Source organism: Uranotaenia lowii, chromosome 1 (genome assembly GCF_029784155.1).
Source record: "Uranotaenia lowii strain MFRU-FL chromosome 1, ASM2978415v1, whole genome shotgun sequence".
NCBI classification, from domain to species: Eukaryota; Metazoa; Arthropoda; class Insecta; order Diptera; family Culicidae; genus Uranotaenia; species Uranotaenia lowii.
In genome coordinates, this window is record NC_073691.1 from 168284757 (window position 1) to 168298093 (window position 13337).

Here is a 13337-nt window from a genome sequence, read left to right on the forward strand (position 1 = left end):
TCAACAAAAAAGTGAATCAAAAGTCTCTTCTATATAGCCAAAACATGTAAAAGAAAAACACACTTTTCATGTTAAGTTTGTACTTGAATTGTGTGTAAACAAACAAAAAACGTGTAAGCAGTTTTTTTGGTGAATGATTTAAAAAAAAGAGTTAAGTTTATTCAATCAATTTTTTTTTGGGCCCAACAATTTTTAGATAAAGAAATAATGTATACATTTTTTGTAAAAGTTGATAGTTTGCACTTGCTCTAGTCTACTTTCTTAATTGAAAATTCTTCCAAAAAATGCAAATCCTCACTCTTTGTTATTAAAAAGTAGATTATTTTATTGATAACCTCAATTTACGTTTGCCAAAAATCAAATAGTTTATTCGGCCTTTTAAAACTTCAATCCTATCTAATCTATTTCAAAGAACAGACTCTTGTTGAGAGGACGAATGACCAAGTTGGTTAAAATCCTCTATAATTAAACAAAATAGAATACAACAGACTCTTGTTCAGTTAATGTGTCTAGCGTTTTAGGCGTATAGGATTATACGAAATTTATTGTAAAGCTTCCCAATTTCTTATTTTCAAACGTCCGCAAAGTGTCATAACATTATTTCATATTTATCATTACCAAATTTATATTTTTTGGACAACAATTTACTACTTAAATTAACACGAATTAAAAATGGTTTTAATATTTGAAATCGTTTATATGGTTTTAATACGATCGATAAAATATCAATCCGTGTCACATTTAGGCGTCATTTATTACCATGTGCTGTGTACAAATAAGCAAGAAAAAAAACACATCTAGGTTGCATATCGCCCCCACGTGCATTAGAAATATAGGTACTTTATTGAGAAATAGGCGCCTAATTTTTAAATTTTTCCAGCGATCAATGAACAGTATGCTTTGGTCAATGTGGTGGAAAGAAAAAAAAAGTGTACCTCATTGTGCTTTGGTTACTATTATCTTGCAACGACGTTTGCTAGCGACGCCTCGCCCATGGAGACGAAAAACAAACCCCTCGAAGAAATGAAAATCTATAAAAATAGATGCCTGACTTTTCAATTTCAGATTTTGGCAAAACAAATATTATATGTTTTATTCGATCAGCAAAATGTCAACCTGAGTCACATCTAGGCGTCATTCATAACCATGTGCTGTAGAAATGAGCTAGGAATCAAGAACAAAAAAAAATCACATCAAGGCATCATATCGCTACCACTTGCATTGAAAATATGCTTGGTTGAGAAATACGCGCCAAAATATTCTCACTGATCAGTATGCTATGCCATGGTTACTTTCTTCTAACGACGTCTGCTCGCGCCGCCTCGACCTTGGAGACGAAAAACAAACCGCCTAAAGGAAAAAAAGTCTCGAAAAAATGGAAGCCATGACTTTTATTTCATTCAAAAAACTACAAATTTAATTATTACGGACAATTGATGCGACTTTGTGTTGTTTTTATTCGATATAAACCGATTCGCATGGCTACAGAATATTATAAAAATAATTTCATTCGTATCGTTTGGGTCGTTTCGGAGGAGTAGTACTACAAACACCGTTACAAGAGAATTTTATATAATAGATATAAATTTTGGATAAATATCTTTGAGTTGAAAAATTTGTAATTTTGATTGATTTTTCTTAAGTAAAATGTAAAATGACGCAATTTGACATGACTTTTGTATGAAATTAACGGATTAATGGCATCACAGAAATCCATCACAGAATGTTTGGGAAATATCACAGAAAGTCAGAATTTTTATTTCGTCAAAACACTGAATTTTTTTTTGGCAACCTTGGGGAGCAGACGAAAGAATTGCTTTCTCTTACACTGGAAAAGCCGATCTGAGGAGTTTTGCTTATGATAAGCGAATGTGATGAGAAGCGACTACGGTAGTTTTATTAAGGGATGCTTTTTCGGATTTTTTAATTTAGAAGTTGATGTGCGAGGAAGCAAGTGAATATAGCTGTATAACATGTTGGGAACATTTTTAACTAACATTAAAATGTTTCCATTGATGCATTTGAAAAAAAAATTATAGCAGAGGAAACGATTTAGAACTATTCCACTTCAGGAATGTCAAATTGACACTCAAGGTCTGATTAGGGAGTTTTAAGGGAGTTTTAGGGGTTTTAAGGGAGCGTCCATAAAAACTAATGATACAAAATGAAAGATTTGATAAATTCATGCCCCCCCCCCCCCCCCCAAAGAAATTGTATTGTTTTGATGCGCCTGAAAAAAGTTTTAAACCCTAAAACTTCCATTAGTGTATTGAATTATCATATTGACACTGAAGAGTAAATTAGGGTAAAAAAATAAGTGTTACCAGAAATTAGGAGTTACCAGATGCCATGATTTATCAAGAATGAAGGACAGCTTGAAATCAACTGAAAAACAAATCCCACCAAGTACAGACCCCGTTCGTTTTTGGCAACACGCCCGTAAATTTTATGTTGCCTAAATCGAATGTTGCCAAAATCAAACGGTTTTTTTTTTGTCACTTTTTTATTTTTAATTTTTATTCCAATTAGTCAAAATTGATGCAAAATCTTATATTAGCATAAACATTTTCAATTTGGCTCAATTATATTAGTTTTTAGCAGTAAAACATGGAAAAAATCGTGTTTTTACAGTTTAAAACTATTATAAATAAGCCGAATTGAAATATTTCATGCTAATATTACGTTTTACATTAATTTTGATTATTTTGAAATGTAAATAAAAAATAAAAAAGTGACAAAAAAAAACCGTTTTTTTGGATGTTGCCAAAATCGAACGGTTTTTGCTCGGATGTTGCCAAAATCGAATGTTGCCAAAATCGAACGGGGTCTGTAGTTGGAAAGATAGGTGAAGATGGAATCTCAACACGGAAAAAAGTATACACTCAGAAAATTACTATTATGTATGCCACAAGATTCTCTTGTGAAGTGGCGCCATTAGAAAAATAATTGAAATTCATAAGATTGTCTTATGGGGCGAGTGAATTCTGAAGATGAACGTCTACTGCAATGAGAGTTTGTTGCTTTTCATAAGAGGCTCTTATGGAAAGAGTAAAACACTTTCTATTAAGAATAATTCAAGATATTTGATGCAGAATCATTTACTTTATTGCTTTCCAAATTTAAATTAAATCATTAATGGTCACCATCAGCAGCACATCAACAACCAGTTCCACCATAAACATTTCTGTCGCATCCGATTCTTCAACGTTTTCGTTTTTTTGCCGATCAGCTGAATAGTAAACAAAAAATATGTTTTGGTATATTAATATATCAAATGTACATCAAATCAAATTTACCGCTCAGGAGATAAAAATAACATTTGACTATTGGGAAAAACTTATTACTTCAACTGGCGAGTATTTCGTACCGTTAGACGATGAAAAACTGATGGAATGAATGAATGTGTTCATTGTTTTTTCACAATGCCTTTTCTTCTTCCTTTCATAAGATATTCCTATGAAAATTGAAAGAATTTCAGAAGACTCTTATGAACAATAAATTTGCACTCGTAAAAGCGGTTCATAAGACGTATCTTATGAATATCGTTATAATAATTTTCCTGAGTGTAGTATTTCCAACAATAATCCACTTATATTCAATCATATTTCGGATTGATTCTCGACCAACCATAAATATCAAGCTTTCAACTTTATGTATAAGTTATTATCTGTTTGTTTACGTGCATTAAATAATACATATAATATATTCAACTATATGGGTTTGATTGATTTTGAGCATTCAACAGATTCAACTAAAATCGTTTGATTGATCTTCTGCTTTTAACAATGAGTATTGTACATTCAACTATAAAGGTATAGTAGATTTTACTCTATATATTGTAGATTTGCCTTGTATATTTAACGCTACTGCATTGTTTTTTTTTCAGAATGAGAAATTTATTGTACACAATTTATAAACTCCTTAAATCACATTTTCACTTTCTCACATTTCTAGTTGTTTTGGTAGCCGCTCCGATCGAGCAAAACTCATATTTAGTTGATGATCATGTTTAATCTATTATATCTATAGTTGGATGCGTAGAATCTATCATATTTACAATTGAAGTTAATTCTCTCATATTTAACGTCTTCTCAATTTTTGTGATTGATTACAGAAGGTCAATCAGCAGTTTGTAGTTGAATCTATAATATTTATAGTTGAATGCGTGGAATCAATCATACAATTGAAGTTCAATCTATCGAATTTACAGTTAAATCAATTATACTATTAAAGTTGAATCAATTATATTTATACATGATTACGTAAGGTAAATCAACAGTATATAGTTGAATCTACTTTATTTATAATTGAATGCGAAAAAATCAACTTCATTTTGAAGATCGATTTAAATAAAAGACATACACCGTCTTAGCCGATCTGGGCTCTACAGACTGAATAAATGACGTGGACAACTTAAGATTAACATTTAACACCCAGTACCGAGATGGGAATCGAACCCATGCCATCAGTGGACCAGCGCTAACCGTGTAACCACGCTAACCACTCGACCACCGAGACGTAATAGCTGAGATCATTGGAACAACTGTCGTCATTTTTCTCCGTGAAGTGGATTGACACACCAGCTTTTAATAAATTTAAAATTAGACGTTTAAGAAAATTGAGAGGACCGCTTTCAGTGAAATCAAACTCAAACCAGTTGAGAAGTCAGCGTAGTGAGAATGAGAATTCATTCAGGTTGAGGAGACAGATTAGAATACATAAAAAAACACCTTACTCGAGTTGTGGGATCAGTTTGGTGTGAATGAAGACTTAAGCGAATTGAAAGGAAACTTATCTACTTACTTTATGCTTCCGCGACGAATCTCCGGTTCATAAGGCCGTGGAAAAGACCTCCACTGTTGACTATCCGGAGTCAACGTCTTCACTTGGTCCCATTTAAGATTCTCGTCGACAGTTCGGATTTCGGCGGCTAGGCTTCGCCGCCACGAGTTTCTGGGTCTGCCTCTTCTTCGAAATCTTTCTGGATTCCAATCTGGCGCCTCTCTACAAGTCTCGTTTTCATCTTTTCGCAGCGTGTGCCCAATCCATCTCCACTTATGTTCCCGAATCTCGATTTCTTGCGCCCCTTGATGACACGTAGTAGTTCCTCATTCGATGTAGTTCCTCATTCGAGATCCAGTTGCCAGGCCACCAAGCGCGGATGATACTCCGCAGGCAGCGGTTTACCAAAACCTGCCATTTTCACGTTGTTACCGCATATGTCCACCAAGTTTCGCACTCGAACAGTAATACGGATTTGACGTTTGAGTTGAAAATTCGGATTTTCGTTCTTAGAGAGATCTGGCGTGACCGCCAGATGTTTCGGAGAGTAGCTAACGCAAATCGGGCCTTTCTGATCCGGGTTTCGATGTCTTTCCTGGTACCACCATCAGGCGTTATCTGACCACCAAGATATTGGAAGAGCTCCACTTTCTCAACTTGTTGCCCAGCTACCATGAAACTGGAGAGATCTCCTGTGTTGATCTCCATCGACTTGGTCTTTCCGACATTGACTTTGAGACCTGCTACCTTGGAACTTTCGGTGAGGTTGTGTTTAGGAGAGCAAAACAATATCGCCAGTCAGGTCAAGGTCGTTCAGTTGCTCCATTGTTGAAGGATTCCACGGCAATCCTCGGTTGGGTGCACAGTCGATCGATCCAGTCAGAATGATTCATTACGATTTGCAAAAGTAGCGGTGATAAAATACATCCTTGTCTCACTCCAGCAGTTACCGGGATTGGTTCGGACAAGACCCCGTCGTGCAAGACCTTGCACGAAAATGCCTCGTACTGTACTTCGATGAGGTCGACTAGTTTCTCTGGGACTCCTCTTTGCCTTAGAGCAGCCCAGATGTTTTCATGGTTAAGTCGGTCGAATGCTTTTTCGAAATTAGCGAACACCAGCAGAAGAGAGTCCTGGAATTCGTTGATTTGTTCCAGTATGATTCGTAGCGTTGTGATGTGATCCACACATGATCGACCAGTTCGGAATCCAGCTTGTTGCCGTCGGAGTGTAGCGTCTATTTTCTCCAGGGTCCTGTTCAGGATCACTTTGCAGAGTACTTTGAGAGTTGTACAGATCAAAGTTATTCCTCGCCAGTTACCGCACTCGGTCAGGTCACCTTTCTTCGGGACCTTCACGAGGATACCCTGCATTCAGTCCGCGGGGAATGTTGCAGTATTCCAGATGTCAGCGAAAAGACGGTGCAACATTTGTGCTGACAGGGCAGGGTCGGCTTTCAGCATTTCAGCAGGGATGCAATCGATCCCAGGTGCTTTGTTGGATTTCATGTTTTTGATTGCCGCTTCTATTTCAGCCAGCGAGGGCACTTCCGAGTTGACGCCATTTATGCGGCTTACTGTTGGCGCTTCGAGTTGCGGGTTCTGTTGGCCATCGCTATTCGTGACTCGGAGGAGTTGTTTGAAGTGCTCAGTCCATCGTTTGAGCTGATCTGTTCGTTCGGTCAATAACTCACCTGCTCGGTCTTTCAGCGGCATTCTTGCATTAGTCCTTGCACCACTGAGGTGGCGAGAAATGTCATAAAGTAATCGGATATCTCCATTGGCGGCGGCTATTTCTCCCACTTCGGCTAGGTAGCTTGTCCAGGCTTTTATGTCTCGACTACAAGCTCTTTTGACTGCCTTTTCCCGTTCCGCATATCGTAAGCGGGCGGCTGCTTTAGCTGACTCGGTACATGCCTGCTCAATTCTGACTTTTGCCTTTCTCCGATCATCGATTGTCCTCCAAGTTTCATCCGATATCCATTCACTGCTTCTTCCACAAACTTTACCGAGAGTACCATGGCTCGTCGTGATAAAGGCATTCTTGATTGAGGGCCGGACATTCAGCCGAAGGCCGATAGGCCGCAAGATGTTAGGCCGAAGGTCGCTAGGCCGAATGAGTTGAAAGGCCAACGGATGTTCGGCCGAATAGGACAATAGGCCGAATGCGACATTAGGCCGAAGGTTATTTGGCCGAATGGTCATCAGGCCGAATGGGCGATAGGCCGAATGGTCATTAGGCCGAATGGTCGTCAGGCCGAATGGTCACTAGGCCGAATGATCGTCGGGCCGAATGGATGCTAGAAGGTCGGTAGGCCGAATAGCCTCTAGGCTGAATGGTCGTTGGACCGAATTTATGCTAGGCCTGTAAGACATATTATCGCTTTCTTGCATGTCGGGCCGCTCAGTAGTTAGGCCGATCAGTAGTTAGGCCAAATGGTCGTTAGGCCGAATAGTCATCACGCCGAATGGTCATCAGGTCTAATGGATTGCCTTGTGATCATTCGACCTAATGACCATTCGGCCTTACGACCATTCGACCTTACGACCTTTCGGCCTAGCATCCATTCGGCCTTACGACCATTCGGCCTTGCGACCATTCGGCTTTGCGACCATTCGGCCTTGCGACCATTCGGTCTTGCGACCATTCGGCCTGTTGTTGAATTTTATCGACGTTTTTCGGCGAGTTTTACAAATTAAAAACTGTTTTTTACCAGTTGTCCAGACGTTTCGAGCTACTTTGGCGTTCGCTCCTCTTCAGTGGACACTAAAATATATTTTAAATTACAATTTAATACTACAATTACAACTTTTGATTTCAAACTTACAAATTACTGGCTTTCGTCCATACTAATTTGTTCTGGCTCAGTTTGTTTTGTTTTTCGTTTACATTTGTGTGTCAGTGTCTGTGTTAATTTGGAAATGACGGGGTCGTATGCTGTTTTAAAATTACATGAATCTCGTTGTCTGTTTACAACATTGTTGTCCCCTCTTAGTTTTATGTAAAAGGTTTCTGTAGTTATTCTTGCGTTGTATCCTGCTACTCTTTCTAAAATTTTGTGGTGTTTTCAAAATCAAAAATATGACCAGTTTCTAAGCTGTGTTTTGCTAAACCAGTGCTCATTTGTTTCGTTGATACATTCGTTTGATGTTGTTTGATTCGTTTTTCTAAATACTGGCTAGTTTCACCAACGTATGATTTCTTACACTTTCCACATTTTATTTCGTAGACCACATTAATGTTTTTATTTTTTGGAATTTTATCTTTAGTTTTCGTGAAAATTACGTTTTTTATTTTGTCTAATGGCTGGAAAGCAACATTAATATCAAATTGTCTTAGATATCTGGCCAGTTTTTCTCCTAAGCCGGCACAGTAGGGGATGGTTGCAAAATTATTCATAATCTTATTCGTAACACTTAAACTATTATAAATTTGATGTGTTCTTTCTTTTATAATATTAGAAACTAAGTTCCGTGGATAGTTATTGAGTTTTAAAATTTTGTTAACAGTACTCAATGTTTTTTCCCTGTAAACAGTATGTGTGAGTCTTATTGCTCTGTCTACAAGTGCTACAACTGTGTTCTTTTTGTGTGAAAAAGGGCTCAATTAATTAAAATCAATATAGCGTCCTTCTTCATCCTTCGGGAACCATTCTGTCGTGATAACATCCTCCTCTCGGCGCAAAATTGTGTCAAGGAACTTTATTCTACCATCCATCTCGTGCTCGATGGTGAATTGAAGCCTTTGATGAAAACTGTTGAACGTGTTCAAAATTTCCATTTGTTGCTCGTTTTTGGCAGCAACCAAACAATCGTCGACGTATCGCTTGAAAAACACCGGCGCGATTCCCTTTCCTTGCAGCTCAGCAAGCGCAGACTGCTGATTTTAGAAAGAGTAGCAGGATACAACGCAAGAATAACTACAGAAACCTTTTACATAAAACTAAGAGGGGACAACAATGTTGTAAACAGACAACGAGATTTATGTAATTTTAAAACACCATACGACCCCGTCATTTCCAAATTAACACAGACACTGACACACAAATGTAAACGAAAAACAAAACAAACTGAGCCAGAACAAATTAGTATGGACGAAAGCCAGTAATTTGTAAGTTTGAAATCAAAAATTGTAATTGTAGTATTAAATTGTAATTTAAAATATATTGTAGTGTCCACTGAAGAGGTGCGAACGCCAAAGTAGCTCGAAACGTCTGGACAACTGGTAAAAAACAGTTTTTAATTTGTAAAACTCGCCGAAAAACGTCGATAAAATTCAACAACAATACATCGCGGCGATTAACCAACATTCATTCACCATTCGGCCTAATGACCATTCGGCTTTATGACCTTTCGGCCTAGGGATCACTCGGCCGAACATCCTTTCGGCCTTGCGTCCTTTCGGCCTAACAGCATTCGGCTGGATAACCGTCGTCCGAATAATCTATTCGGCCTAGTGGCCTGTTCGGCCAGATAGCCCATTCGGCCTAAGATCAATCGGCTGAATGACCTTCGGCCGAATGGCTTTCGGCCTCATGACTTTCGGCCGAATGACCCAGCCTCTTCTTGATTGTACACCACTGTTCTTCGACTGTTCCGTCTGTCGGCAGCTCCGAGGCTCGGGATTCTAGCTGTTCAACGTATGCCCTTTTCACCTCTAGATTCTCGAACCTGCGAGCGTCGCATGGACAACCGACTTTCTCCTCTCGCCGCTGAACACGCGCGACTCTCAGTCGTATCTCGCCAAGGACGAGGTGATGATCAGATGCAATTTCTGCGCTTCGTTTGTTGCGGACATCAAGAAGGCTCCTTATCCTTTTTCGGCTGATGCAGATGTGGTCAATTTGATTTTCTGTTCGACCATCTCGGGATACCCAAGTGACCTTATGTGCTGGTCGATGGGGAAAGAGCGATCCACCGATCACCATGTTGTTTTTGCCACAAAACTCTACAAACAGCTCTCCGTTTTCGCTCATCTGTCATAGACCATGGCGCTCCATGATGCGCTCAAAGTGGTGATTATTGGAGCCAATCTTTGCGTTGAATTCGCCTAAGTTGATTTGAATATCACCCTCCGGAATTTTCTCAAACACGCTGTGCAATTCACTGGAAAACTGCTCTTTTTCCTCCAAATCGGCAACGTCAGTTGGCGCATAGATCTGAATGATTATCAGATTTCTAGCCCGTGTTTTGAATCTTGTTACGATTATTTTTTAGCTTACCGGTTCCTATTTTATAAGCTCCGCACGGGCCTGCGAACCTCCTTGTTTCCGAGAAGCGTATTCTTCCCGTTCCCGTATACCTGAGTGAAGGCAGATGCAAGATTAGTGCACAGTCAGGTGGAAATAAAATCTTCAGTATGTTGTTTGGGATTGGTTCTGGTGAACTCAACTCGCGACAACCGAATTTTACACCGCGGTGATTGATCCGGACTGACGAATCGCGTGGCAAACGTAAACAATAACACAGAATCGCAAGTGGAAAAAAATGTCAACTAGCTTTTGTTCTTGAATCGACGAAGAGTGAATTCGTAGTGTTCACATATAATCCAAACATATATCAATCACTATTTAAAACTGACATTTATTCATAACTTGACGAAAATAAATGTGATTATATTATCAAATTCCGATAGGGGAAAGTCGGGTAAGACGGACACAGCGGGTAAAACGGACACTTTCAATATTTCGAGAATTACAGTGTTTATCACAAATCTAATGATAAGAATATGTTCGTCTACCTAAGTGTATCAACACTTTCGAGAACCTTTGTTTATTTATAGCAAGCAAGCTCCCATCATAGTAAACAAAACAAACAAAAAACTCGAGGATCCATTATCTGATGTAATTTTCTCTCCTCATTAAATAGTTCATAACTCGAAAAAATTTCGAGTGCTTATTAGGCTTCTTTCTAAGCATCTGGAGGAAAATTGGAGAATTTCCGTCAAAGGGCTTGAACAGCAAACGTTTTGAAAAAAAAGTTGCTAAGGCGGGTAAGACGGACACCTCAAGGTCGGGTAAAACGGACACATAAGTTTCTCCAGGTATTTAAAATTTTTCATCGGTTTGATCCTCCATATGCCTTCAAAAGATCTTAGTAAGAGCAATTGTCGGTCGAAAAGCACTCACCATCTCAAACAGGCCATAAAAACTGTGAAAATAGGATCTCCGGTGAAGAAAGCGCCTATAAAATACGGAATTCCGAAACCACACTGATTCGCTTCTGGACTTCGACCAGTTGGTTCCAATTTGGCTTGAAAACGTTTTCAAATACTTAACTCACAAAAATATCTACTTTTACAGCAATTTTTGCGGCAAAATGTACCTATTCTGAGCAGTGTCCGTTTTATCCGACCTGACCCGAACCATATTAAGGCTAAGTAAAGATCAGACGAAGTTTTGAGCGAGCTCTAAAATTCGCTTAAAGCTACGTTCAAAAGGTCGAATAATGGTGTTTATTGAAACTTATACAATCAGCTTCAAGGACTTTGTCAAATCAGGGCCTACTAATACAAAAGTCAGCTTTAAAGCAGATTGCGCCCTGGCTTATGAAGCAGATTTATTCAATAATTTTAAACGAGCTATAAAGGTTGAAATAAATCTCAAATTGTTACTTGGGACCATTGAGATTGTTGAAAAAAAATGTTAAAAGCAGCCCCTAATTGGCACTTCAATCTGAATGCGCTTACATTGTTGTTTGTTTGTTTTTTTTTTTTTGTCCACAGAAAGGCCATCGGGCCCGAGACCCGCTGACAGGGGCAGGATTCTGCGGTATCAACGTGGGAGGCGCTCCGGTTGGTCTGGATTCCGGTGGCGGAGGAGGAGGAGGCGTAACAGGAATCGGGGGAGGTGCTGCTGGCTGCGGTGTACCAAATGTTGACGATGTGTGTTACCACTATGCTTCTGAACTGGATACCGGGCAGCTGAGCCCGGCCGGCAAACACAAGAGGTCCTCGTCCCAGTTGTCCACTGCAACGGCAACCTACGTGACACAGCTGACCGGTGGCTCCCTGGATGATTGTTCAGTGGTTACATCTGTCGGGGGGATGAGCAAGAGCAGAAATCATAAGAATGGGTGCTACGAGTTGGTCGACATCAACTCGATTGGAACGGCGGCAGCAGGAAAGCATGGCCGCCGAGGGGATGGCGAGGGCGATGGGCCAGAGTCACCGGTGGAAAAACGAGGTTCTTCTAACAACAACGTGCACTACAAACTGGCCTCAACAACCGAGCTTTGGCCCTCGACCAACAATGTTTTCAATCAACAAATAAAGCCACAAACAGCAAATCAAGTGGCCAACAGTGGGGGCTTGCGGCGCACCAATACCATTAGTAACTCAATTACGACGTCGGCCACCTCTGCTGGGACCGGAGCCCGGAATATGCGAATCCATCAGCAAAAGTCACTCTCGTCTCGGATTCTCTCGATGAAGCGCGAAAATAAAACGACCCAGACATTGAGTATCGTGGTCGGCGGCTTTATCGCCTGCTGGCTGCCCTTCTTCATCCACTATCTGATAACGCCCTTCCTGCCGGCCGAACTTCGGGAAAACAAATTGGGCGAATTCTTCACGTGGCTCGGCTGGATCAACAGCGCCATCAATCCGTTTATCTATGCGTTCTATAGTGTCGATTTCCGGGCGGCCTTCTGGCGCCTAACCTTCCGGCGTTTCTTCCGAGACAGCGACCGGGCACCGTTTGCTCATTTACACAACATGTCCATGCGGCGATAAATCTCAATGGCCGCAGCCGCCGAGGGTGGACACATTTTCGCCAGAGCATAATCTGGACTCACATATCGTTAAGCGTGATCTCTCTCTCTCTCTTCACCTTCCTTACCTTTCTCTTTCTCGCATTGGGAAGTTTCCCGGAAACTTCTCTTTGGAAAAGTTTGCCTTTTTCCAAACTCAACACCACCAACTAGTGGAAGAAACCGTACAGTTGCGGTTTTTGTTTCCGTTCCCGGCATCGAAACTTTAGCATGCCGGAGCACATTCTCTGAAATCGGTTACCGGAATGTGAGATTCGAAAATCAATCAACAGGTGTTCGAGTGCGGTCGATTTATCTTCCATCGAAATTTTCCCAAGTTCGATCCGTTCAATTGAACAAAGTTAGTTGCCTACGAACACGTCTGTCTTGTCGTGTGAGACCTCTGCTTCAACCGTTATCTACTGTACCTACTGTAAATCGATTTGTCGGAAGCGATTTCCAAAGATTGTTAGACTTGTTGGTAGTAATTATAAGTGCAAAGAAAAACTCAAATCGAAGTGTTTTTGTTTTGGAAGCGAAAGCTTACTCTCATGATAGTTTATAGATATAAAAACGATATGTAAACAATTGTTCGTTTAAATTTACTTTTGCGTTTTTTATGAGTAGAAGAATGTATCACATATCCTAGATCCAGAGGTTTGGTTGAATTTAGCAAAAGACAGAGGGAAATTCGCACACCAAGTAGATCAGATATATAAATATAGCGAGAGTGAAATTTCTGAAGGCACTGAATCAGAAAAAGAGGAAGAATAACAAATCAGGCTAGATAGAGGATCTATTCTCTCA

The 13337-nt window shown here is 39.9% G+C and overlaps 1 protein-coding gene across 1 annotated transcript in view; it reads left to right on the plus strand.

The window, feature by feature from the left end:
• The window catches only part of LOC129747064 (octopamine receptor beta-2R), a 305644-nt gene extending 292509 nt beyond the window's left edge, over positions 1–13135 (plus strand). Inside the window, exon 6 of the mRNA XM_055741114.1 lies at positions 11506–13135. Within this exon, the coding sequence (XP_055597089.1) occupies positions 11506–12513 (1008 nt within the window). The 3' untranslated portion in view covers positions 12514–13135. The remainder of the gene's footprint in view (positions 1–11505) is intronic.
• The last annotated feature ends 202 nt before the right edge of the window (positions 13136–13337 follow it).